This window comes from Thamnophis elegans, chromosome 8 (genome assembly GCF_009769535.1).
Source record: "Thamnophis elegans isolate rThaEle1 chromosome 8, rThaEle1.pri, whole genome shotgun sequence".
Lineage (NCBI taxonomy): Eukaryota > Metazoa > Chordata > Lepidosauria > Squamata > Colubridae > Thamnophis > Thamnophis elegans.
Window position 1 is genome coordinate 78,803,882 of NC_045548.1, and position 18,559 is coordinate 78,822,440.

General features: G+C 47.7%; 1 protein-coding gene across 2 annotated transcripts in view; it reads left to right on the plus strand.

Annotated features, from left to right (window-relative positions):
• The window catches only part of EEF1D (eukaryotic translation elongation factor 1 delta), a 44,684-nt gene extending 30,581 nt beyond the window's left edge, over positions 1 to 14,103 (plus strand). For both annotated transcript variants that reach the window (XM_032222616.1, XM_032222615.1), the window contains 5 exons: positions 6,068 to 6,167; positions 6,273 to 6,376; positions 7,572 to 7,844; positions 11,187 to 11,381; positions 14,016 to 14,103. In XM_032222616.1, coding sequence (XP_032078507.1) covers positions 6,068 to 6,167; positions 6,273 to 6,376; positions 7,572 to 7,844; positions 11,187 to 11,381; positions 14,016 to 14,054 — 711 coding nt within the window. In that variant the 3' untranslated portion in view covers positions 14,055 to 14,103. The remainder of the gene's footprint in view (positions 1 to 6,067; positions 6,168 to 6,272; positions 6,377 to 7,571; positions 7,845 to 11,186; positions 11,382 to 14,015) is intronic.
• Positions 14,104 to 18,559: the final 4,456 nt, after the last annotated feature.

Here is an 18,559-nt window from a genome sequence, read left to right on the forward strand (position 1 = left end):
AACCAAATCGGTCTCCTGTACTGTATTTTTCACAGCGATTCACTTAACAACTATGGCAAGAGAAGTCGTAAACTGCAAGTGCCAAAGTCACAGCGAGTTTCTCACTTAGCGACATAAATTTGGGGTTCAGTTGTGACCGTAAGTGGAGGGCTACCTGTACTTACAACCGCTGGTGGTTTAGGGATTCCTCGAAACCACAACAACCCTGGGGGGAAATGATTTGTGACTATTTTTCCCTACTCATGATTGTTGCTGCACCCCATGGTCACCTGATCAAAATTCAGACACTTGGCAACAGGCTTGGACTTACGACGGTCTCCTTTTGCGACTTTCTGAAAAGCCCACTCAACGAGGAAGCTAGATTCACTTAACAGCCGCGTTCCTAACTTAACAACTGCAGTGATCCACTCAATGTCTGTGGCAAGAAAGGCTGTAAAAGTGGGGCAAAACTCACTTAACGACTGCCTCACTTAGCAATAGCAATAGCAGTAGACTTATATACTGCTTCATAGGGCTTTCAGCCCTCTCTAAGCGGTTTACAGAGAGTCAGCATATTGCCCCCAACAATCTGGGTCCTCATTTTACCCACCTCGGAAGGATGGAAGGCTGAGTCAACCCTGAGCCGGTGGGATTTGAACCGCTGAACTGCTGATCTAGCAGTAGCCTGCAGTGCTGCATTTAACCACTGCGCCACCTTGGCTCTTATAGCAGTAGAAATGTTGGGCTCAGTTGTGGTCGTCAGGTTGAGGACTACCTGTCGCTAGTTGCAAAGTTGTGTCTGACCCATCACAACTCCATGGACAACGTTCCTCCAGGCCTTCCTGTCCTCTCCCATCCTCTGGAGTCCATTTAAGCTCAGGCTGACTGCTTCGGTGACTCCATCCAGCCACCTCCTTCTCTGCCGTCCCCTTCTTCTTCTTTTGCCCTCCATCGTTCCCAGCATGAGGCTCTTCTCCAGGGAGTCCTTCTTCCTTCTCATTAGGTGGCAAAAGTCTTTGAGTTTCCTCTTCAGGATCTGGCCTTCTAAAGAGCAGCCAGGGTTGACCTTCTCTAGGACTGACCGGTTGGATGGCCCTGCAGTCCAACTGTACTAACTGTACGGAAGAGTAATTGTTAATTTTCCCTTTTACTGTATTTTTCGGTGTATAAGACGCACCTTTTCTCCTCCTAAAAGAGTGTGGAAATGTTGATGCGACTTATACACTCAATATAGCCATTTCCCCGAAGCCCCACCCTTACGTCCCATTTTTGTGAAAAATGGGTGAAAAACGGGGCGTTTGTCACAAAAACAGGGGTGCTTTTGCCTCCCCCCCCCCCGATGCATTCTGCAGGATTCAGCAGGGATGGGGGGAAAGGGAAAATGCCCCCGTTTCGGTGAAAAAAGAAGCTTGCAAAGTGCTCCCATAGGCCAGGGAGGACAAAAACCTTTTTTTCATACTTACCTCTTCGAAATCTTGGTGCGTCCTATACACCGAAAAATACGGTGTATGTAAGCAGCTGCTTTTAAAACACTTGAACTGATTCCCTTCAGGGCTTGGGAACATTTCCAGCCAAATCCATCTCCCATAATACGTAATAATAGTAACTTTTTTAAGGCTACCCAGCTACATAAAGACGTTGGGTGATTTACAATATGTGCTTGTAAACTTAAAAGGCGCAAGCAGAGCAACCTGAGCCAGCACCGAGAAATGTTCCAGAGGGCTCCACAGATGCCCTGTGCCAGGCCTGGGAAAAAGGCCAAAGCCATTACGGGGGACATTCTGTTCCGGAGGGCAGGACTTTCGCAGAGAAGTCACACCTCCAGGCAGGACAAGAAGCAACGGGGGTGGGTGGGAAAACTCATCAAGGAGAGAAGCAACCCCAGAACTAAGGAGAAATTGATTTCCTGACAGTGAGGACAATGAACCAGTGGAACAGCTCACCACCAGAAGTGGTGGGTGCCTCCACCACGGGAGGGTTTTAAGGGGAGATTGGGCGGCCGTTTGTCTGAAATGTTATAAGGTCTTTTGCTTGAGCAGGGGGGTTATTATTATTATTATTATTATTATTATTATTATTATTATTATTATTTATTTGTCTTGTATGCCGCCCACTCCCGGAGGACTCCGGGCGGCTCACAAAGGACAAGGGAAAGGGGGAAAACGAGACAAAGACAACATATTAAAAACAAAACCAACATTCGCAATTTCCGTGGAGGTAAATGCTTCTCAGCCCCCCCCCCCCCCCCCCCAGCCTGCTGGAACAGCCAGGACTTGGTGGCTTTGCGGAAGGCTGGGAGGGTAGTAAGGGTCCGGATCTCAACAGGGAGCTCGTTCCAGAGGGCCGGAGCTGCAACAGAGAAGGCTCTCCCCCGGGGAGTCGCCAGCCGACATTGGCTGGCAGATGGAATCTGGAGGAGACCTAACCTGTGCGATCTAATTGGTCTGAGAGAGGTAATCGGCAGGAGGCGGTCTCTCAGGTACCCAGGGTTGGACTAGAAGACCTCCAAGGTCCCTTCCAACTCTGGTTAATTCTGTTACGACATGCCTCACCAAATACTTTGTGCATCCATAGACGTTGCATAAGAATGCCATCCTAGTGTGTGTCTTGCCTGGAGAACAGCCAGTCAAGCAAAGCTTCATTCATTCTTCTAATTATAATTCTCTGTATTGTGGAAAGGAATCTCGTTAAATCAGAAGTCTCCAACTTTGGCCACTTTAAGACTTGTGGATTTCAATTCTGGGATTTAAAGTCCACAAGAGGCCAAGATTGGAGACCCCTGACTTAAATAGCATAACTGCAGGGAGATGCAGCGTTTGAGAGTCACAGCCCAAATAATGAGCATTTTCTAATTTAAAGGGGACATTGCTTTGAGATTAAGCTGTTCCCTGTATTCCGCGCCTCCTTGCTCTCAGCATATTGGTACTTGGGAAAGCTTTTTTTTTTTTTAAATCCTTTTAATTCCAGATAGTGAGGCTCCTGCTACACTCCCCTTCCACTCTACTGCATGAATGAATCTCAATCATGGTGGAATTATTTTACCAAGAAAAATATATCTATATATCTTGCCCTTTCCAGCTCAAGACAGTTTTGCAAAACCCTCAGGAAGCCACTGGTGTTCGTTCCAAGAAGCGCAAGGGTCGCGCGGCTGTAAGTCGCTTGTGGGAAGGGACGCAATCACCTTCCTTCCGTCTGTCTGTCTCTGTCACAGCCGGCATGGAAGTTTAACGGGAGTCCTCCATGCCTCTTGTTGTGTTGCTTGGAAAACTCTGTCCTGTCCAGTGTGCCATTTCTATGCATTTTTGGCCTTTCAGTTTCAGGCACCTTCTGGGAGGGCTGAGCATTTGACTTTTGAAGCCGTCATATAATCCCTCCCTTTTTTAGAGACGTTGTATTAGTCATATCCTCATGGCTCAGGGGCTAAGATGCTGAGCTTGTCGATCAGAAAGGTCAGCAGTTTGGAGGTTCAAATCCCAAGCGCCGTGTGACGGAGTGAGCTCCCGTGACTTGTCCCAGCTTCTGCCAACCTAGCAGTTCGAAAGCACGCAAAAAATGCAAGTAGAAAAATAGGAACTACTTTGGTGGGAAGGGAACAGCGTTCCGTGCGCCTTCGGCATTTAATCATGCCAGCCACATGACCACCACGGAGACATCTTCAGACAGTGCTGGCTCTTCGGCTTTGAAATGGAGATGAACACCTAGAGTCAGGAACAACTAGCACATACGTACGAGGGGAACTTTTACCTTTTTAACTTGGGAGAATTTTAATTTTAACATCTGGGCGCTTTTGTGTGTCAAAATGCACAAAACACAGCGACATCGTTCTATCTCAAAAATCAAACTCGAAAGTCCCTTGTCCAGCATTTCTGTTGCTAAGCGAGACATTTGTTGAATGGGTTTTGCCCCTTTTTACGACCGTCCTCGCTGCAGTTGTTAAGTGAATCCCTGCAGCTATTAAGTCAGTGACACAGTTGTTAAATGAATCTGGCTCTCCCCCCGTTGACTTCGCTTCTCAGAAAGCTGCAAAAGGGGATGACATGATTCCCGGAGACGCTGCAACCGTCCTAAATATGAATCGGTTGCCAAATGTCCAGATTGTGATCGTAGAGATGCCGCAACGGTCTTAAGCCTGAAAAACGGTCGTAGGTTACTTTTTCCGGTGCCGTTGTAACTTTGAAACGGTCGCGGAACGAATTAGTTATAAGTCGAGGATAACCCGTGGATGCTTAACAACCAGGTAGATTTTCCCCCATGAAAAAAAAATCTGGCAGAAATCCCTTCCCAGACAGGATGATGGAAGAGTGATTTCAGCTCACGTGAAAAGTTTTGCGCTGCTAATATCTCGCATAGCGCTCCCCCCCATTTGAATCTTTTGGGGGCTCCACAAGTCTGCTTTTGTGCTTGGCCAGAGTAGCTATGTTGTGAAGGGCCGGAGAAATAAATAAAATCCTTCTGCTTACAAAAAAAAAATGATAAAATCAAGCCAAAATTGCCTTGAACTCAATAGCTGGTAAGATTTCCAGCCAAGCTCTTTAGAGCAGTGTTTCTCAACCTTGGCCACTTGAAGATGTCCGGACTTCAACTCCCAGAATTCCCCAGCCAGCATTCGCTGGCTGGGGAATTCTGGGAGTTGAAGTCCAGACATCTTCAAGTTGACAAGGTTGAGAAACACTGTCCTAACCACTGCTGGGGAATTCTGGGAGTTGAAGTCCAGACATCTTCAAGTGGCCAAGGTTGAGAAACACTGCTTTAGAACTTCTTTTGATCCTATGAAGAAGGGACAGATGCTCTGTCCAACCTGAATAAGGAAAGGTATTTCTCGACCCTTGTGAGATTTTATTACAGGATTGGGTTCTTACGCTTCCTTTCTTAACGTGGAGTTCCTACTTTCCAGCTGAAGATGATGAACCTCCGTGTCCTCCCCAAGTACCCATAAGGGAGAACGCTTGCAGCTCAGGGTTGAAATGTGCGGCCCTCGGGAGCTCTCTGAGCATCCGTCCTGAGATCGCCTAGTTTGTGTCGTGGAAGGCCGCGAGAACACAACCAAGCTCAGAGAGGCTCAAGGACCCCACAGTCGTCGTCCTCTCTGCAATCCCCATCTCCCACTGATGACGTTACCGAGATGGGTCACGAAATGTCTGCAAAAAAAAACCAGCCGAGCTTAGAGAGCCCCAAGGAGAAGGGAGGGAAGGAAGGAAGGTCACTGATGATGTTACCTAGTTGGGTCATGAAACATCTGCAAGATAACAATCAAGCTCAAGAGGGCACCCAGGGGAAGGGAGATGGGGGGGAGAAGGAAGGGAAGGAAGGAACCAAGCTCAGTTTCAAGTTCAAGTTTAATTTTATTTATAGGCCGCCCAATCCCGGAGGACTCCGGGCGGCTTACAGAGAGGGGAAATAAAATAAAATAAAAATAAAATAGACAAGTTAAAAACAACACAGATACATTCATTTCAGTTGGGGCTGGACCTCAACAATGAGGTCAACAGCCCCAGGCCTGCCGGAATAGCCAGGTTTCAACAGCTTTTCTGAAGGCCATGAGAGTGGGTGAGGTCCAGATTTCTGGGGGTAGTTGGTTCCAAAGGGTCGGGGCAGCCACAGAGAAGGCTCTCCTCCGGGGAGTCGCCAGCCGACATTGTCTGGCTGACGGCATCTGAAGGAGGCCCACCCTGTGGGATTTTACCGGCCGTTGGGAGGAGTGTGGCAGTAGGCAGCCTCGCAGGTACGCTGGTCCTAAGCCATGTAGGGCTTTAAAGGTACTAACCAACACCTTGAATTGCATCCGGAGACCAATGGCAAGATGTAATTATTCTAAGATGCATTATGCCTCTCTATAAACACCTTTTTAAGAAAAGAAGGAGACCCATCCTGGGTATCCAAGAATCCCATCTCCCCTTTCCTTTGCAAACCCCTAAAAGCTGCCTTGTGCTCTTACTGGTTCCCAGTTGCTTTCTGGAAGTCTTCCCCTGTCCATCTCCCTCCCGTGGCTTCTGCTTGGCTTGGTTGTCTGTGGGCCTGGTCGAGGTCAGCGCTTGGCCTGGCCTCACCGCCCCCCCTCCCCCTTCTTTGTCCTCGCTGTCTCTTGCAGACCACCAGCGGCCCCTCCCCCGCAGGGCCAGCCGGAGACCAAAATGAGGTGGTCACCAGGATTGCTAACTTGGAGGCAGACAATCAACACCTTCGTAGTGGTGAGTAGCCACGCTGTGAGACTCGGTCGTAGTTATAGGTTGAGGGGGTCGGAGCGTAGCATCCTATCCTTTTAATAATCTTTTTTTTTCCCTTCCCGTTTTCAGTGGTCACCAACCTCCAAATGGCCATCTCCAAACTGGAGTGCCGCCTGAGCGTGCTGGAAAGGGCATCGGCTTCCCACCATCCTTCCCCGCCTCCACCCACACAGGTAAAATGTGCTTAAAAATAAGTCTTATGCACGTCCATTGCTTTGCCCATTTGTAGACTGCAGTCATGCTTTTTAAAATCCGAGGCCCATTCCTTCCAAGGCCGCCTTAGCAACGAATAGAAGAGAATGCAGAATATTTAGAATAGAATAGAAGGCAGAATATTTGGGATGGAATTGAATAGAATAGGAATGGAATTGGAATAGAATTGGAATTGGAATAGGAAAGGGATAGAATAGAATTGGAATAGGATAAGGATAGAATAGAATAAGAATAGAATAGAATAGAATAGGATAGAATAGAATTGGAATAGGAAAGGGATAGAATTGGAATAGGATGGGGATAGAATAGAATTGGAATTTGAATAGGAAAGGGATAGAATAGAATTGGAATAGGATAGGGATAGAATAGAATAGAATAGGAAAGAATAGAATTGGAATTGGAATAGGATAGGGATAGAATAGAATAGGAAAGAATAAAATTGGAATTGGAATAGAAAAGGGATAGAATAGAATTGGAATAGGATAGGGATAGAATAGAATAAGAATAGAATAGAAGGCAGAATATTTGGGATGGAATTGAATAGAATAGGAATGGAATTGGAATAGGAAAGGGATAGAATTGGAATAGGATAGGGATAGAATTGGAATAGGATAGGGGTAGAATAAGAATAGAAGGCAGAATATTTGGGATGGAATTGAATAGAATAGGAATGGAATTGGAATAGGAAAGGGATAGAATTGGAATAGGATAGGGATAGAATAAGAATAGAAGGCAGAATATTTGGGATGGAATTGAATAGAATAGGAATGGAATTGGAATTGGAATGGAATTGGAATAGAATTGGAATAGGATAGGGATAGAATAGAATAGGAAAGAATAGAATTGGAATTGGAATAGGAAAGGGATAGAATAGAATTGGAATAGGATAGGGATAGAATAGAATAGGAAAGAATAGAATTGGAATAAAATGAAATAGGAGAGAAGAGAAGAGTTGGAAGGGACCCTGGAGGTCCAACCCCCTGATTTAATGGGCATCTTGGCCTTGACTCCCACAGCCAGATGCCTGGCGAGCAATGTTGCGCTATCCCAATTAGTTCTCCTGGGGAGTAGGGCAGTGGTAGGTTGGATGCTCTTGAGGCTTCCCCCTGGGAAGGCTTTCAGGGTGAGGCTCACCACCTCCTTTTCTCCACAAAGCACGTCACGCCCATGAAGAAAGTTGAGCCCCTGGCCGTGCCGTGCAAGAAGGTGGTGCTCCCTTCAGCTGCCATCAAAGAAGAATCCCCGGGGGGTGCAGCCGCCGCTTCCTCCGAGGAAGACGATGACATCGACCTGTTTGGCAGCGACGAGGAAGAGGAGGACCAAGAAGCTGCCCGCCTTCGGGAAGAGCGGCTAAAGCAGTACGCCGAGAAGAAGTCGAAGAAGCCGGGCCTGATTGCCAAGTCCTCCATCCTTCTGGATGTCAAGCCGGTAAGTGGGAGGTTTTGGGGCTGAAGGCCAGGTTGGCATTCCCACGTGCCCGCCCCACGCTCACCCCCCCCCCTCCGTGTTCCTCCTTGACCCCACAAAAGCTACTCTTGAGGCCAGAAACAAAATTTCATTTTTCTGACTTTTTCATCTGCTTTACTGCCCTTAAAAGTACTTTTACTAATTACAAATGGTTAGCGAGCAGTTGCGAAGCGAAGTCTGTTTAATTAGGCGCGAAAGCAATTGATATATAGAATAGTCCATTCCCCACCCCTTGGGATCATAGCCTCAGGCCAATCATAAGTCCTTCAAGTGTCAGGTGTGAGATAACTTCAAAAGGCATCACGAAGATGGAATGTCGGGGCCGTTGGTCCAGGCGGGAAGCACCCACGCATGCGTAGTCCAACCATCCAGTAAATACTAGAACATTCCTCCAGCACATCGAATAACCCCTCCCAAATACCAAACCCTCCCTCCCCGTTTCATGACAGCTGAAGCAGTACCAAGGCAGAAGCTGACATCTGTGTTGTGGGCCACGAGCAGAGCTGGCAGCAGAGTCGGAGAGTGAGGTGGTTGGGGAGGAGGATGGGCCAGTCCTGGGGGGGGAGGAAAGCTCAGACGAGGGCTCTGTGTCTGAGGCAGAGAGGGGGCCAAGGCCGTCTTGCAGTGATCAGGTGCCTACAGAGCTAGACAGCAGTGAGGCAGAGGAACAGCTGGAGCCTGTTCCCAGTGTGCCGCATGCACAGAGACACGCATGGTCAAACGTAATGAACGGTGAACATTTTGAGACTTTTCTTTCCCGGGTTCAATCAGAACAGAGCTCGAAGGGACCTCAGAGGTCTTCTAGTCCAGCCCCCTGCTCAAGCAGGAGACCCTATGCCATTTCAGACAGGTGGCTGACTACTCCCTTTTTAAAAAATCTCCAGTGCTGCAGCTCCCACAATTTCTAGTGGCAAGTTGTTCCATTGGTTAATTGTCCTCCCTGTTAGGATGTTTCTCCTTAATTCCAAGTTGCTTCTCTTCTTGATTAGTTTCCATTTGTTGTTTCTTGTCCTGGTTGGTGGTTGGGGAATTGGTGGTTGGGGAATTCTGGGAGTTGAAGTCCACCAGTCTTAAAGCGGCCACGTTTGGAGACCCCTGCTCTAGCCAGAGGGGGGGTACTCTGTGATTCCAAGTGGCAGGCAAATACATCAGATCGGGGGGGGGGGGGGGCGCTGTCGGAAGTGGGGGAGGCAGCTAACTCATGTCCTGACATCGCCATGGTTATCAACCTCCCTCTGCCTGCCTCCTACCATGGCTGGCTGCGGAATTCTGGGAGTTGAAGTCCTCAAGTCTTAAAAGTTTTGAAACTTCCAATGTTGGAGAACACCAGGCTGAGCCTGAAGGTGGGGGTCAAACACATCATTAGTCTGGAGTCCCCACACGGCTGAAAGAGACGTATGTCCTCCTTCCCCCTTTGAAGTCCATTCACTGTTATCTCCTGCCAATTTCGCTTGACCACCAATAGATCCAATTCTGGTATAGGCTGCATGGAATGGAAACTGACCCAAGAGAGATTCAACCTAGGGCCAGCATACCTGCGAGACCGCCTACTGCCACATTCCTCCCAACGGCCGGTGAGATCCCACAGGGTGGGCCTCCTTCAGATGCCGTCAGCAAGACAATGTCGGCTGGTGGCTCCCCGGAGGAGGGCCTTCTCTGTGGCTGCTCCGACCCTTTGGAACAAGCTACCCCCAGAAATCCAGACCTCACCCACTCTCATGGCCTTCAGGAAAGCTGTTAAAACCTGGCTATTCCGGCAGGCCTGGGGCTGTTGACCTCATTGTTGAGGTCCAGCCCCGATCACAACGAATGTGTGTGTGTTGATTTTAACTTGTTTTTATTTTCTTTTTTATTATTTCTTTTTTCCTTTGTTGTAAGCCGCCCGGAGTCCTCCAGGATTGGGCGGCCTATAAATCGTACAAATAAATAAATAAACCTGGAAATAAGGAGGAATTTCCTGACAATGAGAACAATCAGCCAATAGAACAGAATTTCCCTTCAGAAGTTGTGGGAGCTTCATCAGTGGAGGCTTTCAAGAAGAGACCGGACTGCCATCTGTCGGAAATGGTGTAGAGTCTCCTGCTTGGGTAGGGGGTTGGACTAGATGACCTACAAGGTCCCTTCCAACTCTGTTATTATTCTGTTATTCAGAAGCTGTGGGAGCTTCATCACTGGAGGCTTTCAAGAAGAGACTGGACTGCCATCTGTCAGAAATGCTGTAGAGTCTCCTGCTTGGGCAGGGGGTTGGACTAGATGACCTACAAGGTCCCTTCCAACTCTGTTATTATTCTGTTATTCAGAAGCTGTGGGAGCTTCATCACTGGAGGGTTTCAAGAAGAGACCGGACTGCCATCTGTCGGAAATGGTGTAGAGTCTCCTGCTTGGGTAGGGGGTTGGACTAGATGACCTACAAGGTCCCTTCCAACTCTGTTATTATTCTGTTATTCAGAAGCTGTGGGAGCTTCATCACTGGAGGGTTTCAAGAAGAGACCGGACTGCCATCTGTCGGAAATGGTGTAGAGTCTCCTGCTTGGGTAGGGGGTTGGACTAGATGACCTACAAGGTCCCTTCCAACTCTGTTATTATTCTGTTATTCAGAAGCTGTGGGAGCTTCATCACTGGAGGGTTTCAAGAAGAGACCGGACTGCCATCTGTCAGAAATGCTGTAGAGTCTCCTGCTTGGGCAGGGGGTTGGACTAGATGACCTACAAGGTCCCTTCCAACTCTGTTATTATTCTGTTATTCAGAAGCTGTGGGAGCTTCATCACTGGAGGGTTTCAAGAAGAGACTGGACTGCCATCTGTCAGAAATGGTGTAGAGTCTCCTGCTTGGGTAGGGGGTTGGACTAGATGACCTACAAGGTCCCTTCCAACTCTGTTATTATTCTGTTATTCAGAAGCTGTGGGAGCTTCATCACTGGAGGGTTTCAAGAAGAGACCGGACTGCCATCTGTCAGAAATGCTGTAGAGTCTCCTGCTTGGGCAGGGGGTTGGACTAGATGACCTACAAGGTCCCTTCCAACTCTTAATCTGTTAAACCTGTTAAATGCATTCACAGTGCTTTTGATCCCTATCCCCTCTCTTGGTTTCTTGAGCCCGAAAGAGGACTCTTAATTTGCATGCAATTATTAAATTGGTGTCCTTTGAGGAAGCAATTGTTTTCTCTGTTTTGCGAGTTGGTTTTTGGCTCATTTACACGAAACCCTTTATTTCTGCATACAAAGCTTCCTTGATTTTATCCCCCTTTGCCAGCTGTGAGTTTGAGGTCCAGCTTTCTCACTCCCCCCCCCTTCCTTGTTTTCAGTGGGATGACGAAACGGACATGGCCAAAATGGAGGAGTTTGTGCGAACTGTTCAGATGGATGGCCTCGTCTGGGGAGCTTCCAAACTGGTCCCGGTGGGCTACGGCATCAAGAAACTCCAGATCCAGTGTGTGGTGGAGGACGACAAAGTTGGGACAGATATCCTGGAAGAGGAGATTACCAAATTTGAAGATTATGTAAGTTTTTCAAAGGGGTTGCATTCCTATTTGGATGGGCCATCCCAAAATTCTGCCAACGCTAGTTAAAAATCCTTGAAATCAACATAAATCAGGGAATACCTGGAGTAGAGGGCTTGTGCCAAAGGTTCCTTTGCAGAGATCTGCAGGTTCTCTCAAATTACCGCTGATAATCTGTAGAGCAGGGATCGGTAATCTTTTCTCGCCTAGGCCCAATGCCCAGGGTTATAACTCTCACAGAGCTGGGCATTTTACAGTTCCCAGGTCACATCTGGCCCTTCTGGCTCACGTGGGTTGCTTTTATTTTGATGGTGTAAATGCAGATTCAACCCTCCAGGCCAAAAAGTATCTTAAAATGTTTAAATCATGGCAACTGGAACAAAGTTTATACAAACGTAGACGGTTCGTTACTCATCCAAGTAGCTTCTTCAGTCAAAATGAAAATTTTGGGCAGGCAGAGAAAGGGGTTGGAAAGAACAGTTGCAGGAACTGGGCATGGCTAGTCTAGTGAAGAGAAGGACCAAGGGAGACAGGAGAGCATCTTCCAATATTTGAGGGGCTGCCACAGAGAGGAGGGGGGTCAAGCTGTTTTCCAAAGCCCCTGAAGGCCAGACAAGGAACAATGGATGGAAACTGATCAAGGAGAGATTCAACCTGGAAATAAGGAGGGATTTCCTGACAGCAGAATGGTGTAAGGTCTCCTGCTTTTTTGGGGTGGGTGGTGGTGGACTAGATGACCTACAAGGACCCTTCCAACTCTGTTAATCTGTAAATGATACAGAGACTCTAGAAAGAGGGCAGAGGGGATCAACCAGGATGATGAGAGCACTGGAGGGTAAAACACACGAAGAACGGTTGCAGGAACTGGGCATGGCTTATCTAGTGAAGAGAAGGACCAGGGGAGACATGACAGCAGTCTTCCAATATTTGAGGGGCTGCCACAGAGAGGAGGGGATCAAGCTGTTTTCCAAGGCATCTAAAAGCCAGAGAAAAAAGAATGGATGAAAACTGACCAAGGAGAGATTCAACCTGGAAATAAGGAGGGATTTCCTGACAGGGAGAGCAATCAACCCATGGAACAGAAGTTGCCTTCAGAGGTTGCGGGAGCTTCATCCCTGGAGGCTTTCAAGAAGAGACAGGACTGTCCTCTTGGTGGTGTAAGGACCCCTGCTTGAGTGGGAGGGGTTGGACTAGATGACCTACAAGGTCCCTTCCAACTCGGTTAATCTGTTAAACCTGTTCCTGCCATATAGATTGCAGGGGGTTTCTTCCCAAAATGAAAAGCAACATGAAAATGAAGATTCAGGCCAAAAGTATCTCAAAACGTTAAACAAAAACGGTTTAGTAAACTTTGGTACAGGCACCCTGATCTACCATTTTCAGGTATTTTATTTTGAAGGCTATTATTATTATTATTATTGTCCATTTGCAGCTGTGCATGTATGGGGGCCTATGTACCGTCACAAACATATTGGTTTGTCCTTCCACAAAAGTCCCAGTTTCTCATGTGGGGAGATTAATTATCCCTTCCCTTGACGTTAACCTGAGAAAATGCTTGATGCATAGGATTCTGGTCCCAGAGTTCACACACACTCAGTAAAACCTTCTTTATTTTGATGCTGTTTTATTAAGGCCTTCGACACACCAAATCAAGGCCAGAGTTTGACTTAGCACAGTTGTCGAACTCCGAGTCCCAACAAGGGGACCGTCATAGCTGTCCTTTTTGCTGAGTTTTGCCCCAAATAATCCCCCTCCCCACTGGTGCCCTCAGGGTTGAAGTCTTGCAGTCGCGCCTGACGGGTTTTCAGCAGCTTTAAACCACAGTTAATGTTTTATTTCGGCACGGTGATATTTTCAGGAATGGAAAATGGAACCAGAAGCCGTTCCTACACTGCTCAACCTGCTCAGGAAAGATGGGGAAAACAAAATCACAGGCTTGGAAGGGACCTTGGAGGTCTTCTAGTCCAACCCCCCGCTCAAGCAGGAGAACCGGTACCTTTCCAGACAAATGGTTGTCCAAAGAATCACAGAAATGGAGGCAGTTGTGGAGGGCACGAGAGAGCAAAACATAGGAAGAACAATGGCAGAATTTGGGCTTGGCAAATCTATAGAAAAAGTAGGGGTGACAGGATAGCCGCCTTCCAGTATTTGAGGAGCTGCCACAAAGAAGAGGAGGTTGACTTATTTTACCTAGCACCTGAAGGCAGAGCAAGAAACAACAAATGGAAACTAATCAAGAAGAGAAGCAACTTGGAATTAAGGAGAAACGTCCTAACAGGGAGGACAATTAACCAATGGAACAACTTGCCACTAGAAGTTATGGGAGCTCCAGCACTGGAGATTTTTTAAAAAAGGGAGTAGTCAGCCACCTGGCTGAAATGGTATAGGGTCTCCTGCTTGAGCAGGGGGCTGGACTAGAAGACCTCTGAGGTCCCTTCCAGCTCTGTTCTGATTGAACCCGGGAAAGGAAAGTCTCAAATGTGCCCCGTTCATTATGTTTGACCACGCGCGTCCTGGCCAAAGTTTCTTTTAGGCATCCATTACCGAAGTCTCTTTTTACACGAACGTCTGGGCGCCTGGGATCTCCAGGTCTGCCCTGGGCAAAGTTTCTCACGCCTGTCTTTTGCCTTGCAGGTGCAGAGTGTTGACATAGCTGCTTTCAACAAGATCTAACGGCAAACCCTTTACCCTTTCTAAAGCTAATAAATGGTTAAGAGTTGGAGAGCAATGTTGGAGCCTTCTCTTTCGGGTTGAGAAGCCTGAGATTGTGGCGCTTCGACTGTCTTGTGAAGCCACATCAACGGCGCCTGGGATGTAAATGCTCACTTCCATAAGTCGCTCGTTTCACAAGCAGTGTTCAAATCGGTCTGACTGCACCCAGCTGTTGCACACCCATGGAAGGAAAGGGCCACCCTTATCCCCGAAAAAGGATTTGAGAGAAAAACTTAAGTACAGGGAGTCCTTGACTTACAATTGAGCCCCAAATTTATGCTGCTAAGCAAGACCATTGTTAAGGGAGTTGAGCCCCATTTTATAAACTTCCTTGCAAGGGTTGTTCAGGGAATCGCAGCAGTTGTTGAGTGAGTCACAGAGTTGTTAAGCGAATCTTTGTTTTGATTTTTGGTGGAGGTTGCAAAAGGGGGGTCACTTGGACGTAGCAGTGAGGACGATTAAGCAGTGGGAAAGTTTGCCTCCAGAAATCCTGGGCGCTCCGTATACTGGATGTTTGTAAGAGGAGCCCAGGGATGTCAAACTGGATTGAGGGCCGCATCAGAATTGTGTTTGACCTCAGGAGGCTGGGGTGGGTGTGATTATTATTTTTATTATTATTATTTATTTGTCTTGTATGCCGCCCACTCCCGGAGGACTCCGGGCAGCTCATAAAAGACAAGGGAAAGACAACATATTAAAAACAAAACCAACATTCACAATTTCCGTGGACGTAAATGCTTCTCAGCCCCCCCACAGCCTGCTGGAACAGCCAGGACTTGGTGGCTTTGCGGAAGGCCGGGAGGGTCGTAAGGGTCCGGATCTCAACAGGGAGCTCGTTCCAGAGGGCCGGAGCTACAACAGAGAAGGCCCTCCCCTGGGGAGTCGCCAGCCGACATTGGCTGGCAGATGGAATCCGGAGGAGACCCAACCTGTGCGATTTAATTGGTCTGAGAGGTAATCGGCAGGAGGCGGTCTCTCAGGTACCCAGGTCAAGATGGGCGTGGCCAGCTGGACATCACTTGTATCGGGGGCATCTATGGTGGCCAAGTGCTAAGGCAGGACCTCCCTCAGACCCTCCCTCCCTCTTGTTGTAATCTTCCCTTCCCTCCATTCTTTTTCCTTCCCCTCTTCATTCTTCCTTCCTTGCTCTCTTCCCATCTTCCTTTTTTTCATCATTCCTCTTTCCCTTCCTCCTTTCCTGTCCCTTCTTGCAAGCTCATTTCCAGGGTGGCCCCCACATACCAGATCTAAGCACGCGGTCTAGGCAGTCACTTACCTGAAATGGCATAGGCTCTCCTGCTTGAGCAGGGGGCTGGACTAGAAGACCTCCAAGGTCCCTTCCAGCTCTGCTCTATTCTATTCATCCAAGAAGCAACCGTCATAAATGCCCACCAGTTGCAGAGCGTCTGAATTTCAACCACAGGGATGCTGCAACGTTTGCGAGTGTGGGGAAGGGTCTCAAATCACACTTTTTCAGTGCTCTCATGACTTCAGACGCCCACTGAATGAATGGTTATAAGTGGAGGACTGCCTGTAATGGACTTTCCTGCTTGTGAGAAGCACACACACGGTGGCTGCGCTTTCCACTCACTAAAAACAGAATTCCCTTCTCCAAGTAGCACCAAGCGGTGTTTCCCCAACCTTGGGCACATCCAGAGCGTAAACCAATGATGGTGAACCTTTTTGGCACCGAGGGCCCAAGTCGGAATGGGAGTGCATATGCGCGGGTGTGCGCGCCAGAGCACAGGAAATCAAAGACCAGGTGGCCAATGAGCATATGCCTGTTTTTTGGCTGGTTTTGTGTCCATTTTTAGAATGTTTTCAGGCCATGAAGACCAGCTGGCCATTTCAGCTCCCGTGAAGAAAAATGCTCCCAAAGCAGCCTGAAAATGTCCCGAAAAATGTCCCCCAAAACAGCCTTGTTTTTGGCTGTTTTTCATGTTTTCAGGCCATTTTCCAGTGCCCACAAAGACCAGCTGGATGGCACGCATGTGCGTGCCCGAAACCAGAAGAGTAGGTGGCGACGGTCTGCGTGCCCACAGAGAAGGCTCTGTGTGCCACCTGTGGCATGCGTGCCAAAGGTTGGCCATCACGGGTGTAGAGGGATCTTCAGAATTCTCATCAACAGTCACGCTGTGGAATTCTGGGAGTTGAAGTCCAGACTTCTGGAAATGCCCACGGTTGGGAAACCTCGCACTGCAGGTAGTCCCCAACTCATATAACAGTTCATTTAGTGACCGATGTTACAACGGCACTGTAAAAAGTGAGCTACGATCATTTTTCATACTTACGACCTCTGCCGCATCCCCATGGTCACGTGGTTTACATTGATGCTTGACAGCTGACTCACATTTATGACGGTTGCATTGCCCTGTGGTCACATAATCCCCTTTTGCGACCTTGACAAGCTGAGCCAATAAGGAAGCCAGACACACACACACACCTGAATTACTAACCCAACAGCTGTAGTGATTCACATAACAACAGGATTACAAACAACTGCAGTGATTCACTTAAAAAATGCGGAAAGAAAAGTCGTAAAATGGGGCAAAACTCAACTTGACAAAGCTTTCACTTATCTGCATAAATTCTTGCACACAATTGTGGTTGTAAGTCAAAGGGCTACCTATATGGCAGGGGTCACCAGACCTCAGGGACCACTAAATTCATAATTTTAAATCCCACGGACTACTAATACGATTTTTAAAAAATATTTAGTATTTAGTGCAATATAATATATATATATAATACAATATGTAAAAATCATTTTTAGTATATAGTGCAATATAAAAAATGCAAATAATTTTTCTGCAGATTGCCAAAATTCTCACCGGTTGGTGACCGTTGCTATACAGTACCATTGAGCAGTAGAGGAGAAAACTCACTTCTGGAAAGAGGAAAATCTAACCTAGCTTTAACGGGGGTGTTTTTGTGAGTTTGCAAATCCCTGCAGACTTGTGACTGCCAAGTCAGATTCCACTGTAGTATATCAGTTGTGTTGGAAAGTAAAATATATATATATATATATTGATCGCATAGTGCAGGGTTCTTTGACCGTGGCCACTTTAAGACCTGTGGACTTCCAACTCCCAGAATTCCCCTTTGCTGGCTGGGGAATTCTGGGAATTGGAAGTCCACAGGTCTTAAAGTGGCCAAGGTTGGACACTCCTGATCCAAAGAGATCCACTCAAATGTTGGTCAAGAGATCCCAATGGCAGGTGTTCTGACCGAGGCTTCCTGAGAGCATGAAGGAAACTCCTTGTCCCGACAAAAAAACCCTTGTATTAATTGGCTGTGAATTCTGCTCCTTCACATCCAGCAAAGTCTTTCAAGGAAGGATTTACAGTCACGGACCTTATCTGGCTTGGAGAGCTGCCAGGCCGATAGCTGCAAAACTTAGCAAGGAGTCTCAGAGAGTCACCAACCAATTAAGTGAACTAATAGTCTCCTGCAAACTCCACTCCCCTGCCGCTCCTCTTTTACTTCCTCTGTGAGAGGCCATTCACCGTCCACCTGTGGCCTTACTCCCAAGTCGACCCTTATTCTTTAGCTGTTCCCTTCGTCTGGCAAATCTGCACATGCGCACACTGGGAACAGGCTCCAGCTGTTCTTCTGCCTCACTGATGTCCGACTCTGAAGGCAGCTGATAACTGTCGGACAGCCCTGGCCCCCTCTCTGCCTCCGACACAGAGCCCTCATCGGAGCCCTCCCCAGACTCCAGGACTGGCCCATGTCCCTCCCCAACCTCCTCACTGTCCGAATCAGGCAGTCCACAACAGCTGGCGTGATCTTTCCATCAGTATTGCAAGAGAACGTGGCTTCAACATGGAATCCCATCTTTCTTGGAAATGTGAGAAGGACAATTAACTTTTTTTAGGCTTAACAAAGAACTCAGTTCCCTCAGTTGAATGCTTGCCCCTCCAGGCACGAGGCTCAGGGATGAAAGGGTCTATGGAAATGTGAGATACATAAAGCAGGGCTCCCTAACCCGCGAATCACAACCCAGAACCGGGCTGCAGTCCAATCAGAATCGGGCTGCAACAAGCGGCAGAGCGACCTCCATTCGCATGCAAAATTCCACTCGCGTGTGAAGTGCCTGAATGTGGAGTTGCATGCCTGCCACTCACACGGAGCAATCCTCCCTCCCACGAATTATTAGTATTAATATAGTTAATAATTTTTTAAACTGCTGCCATCCTGCAAGGATACCAGATTTGCCTATCCCAGATCATTCGTAATGAGCCAATAGGTAGACAAAAAGGCCAAACCCAGTCGGAACATCTGGCTGACTGATGATTAATAATAATAAATTATTAATAATATGTTTGATAGAATAATGTATATAATAATATCGCCTGGCCATCGAAACTACACGGCTATGGATGAAGCATGTAGCAGTGATACCCACTGTCATCGGGGCACTTGGCACCATGTCCAAGAATTTTACAAGATATACCCACAAATTG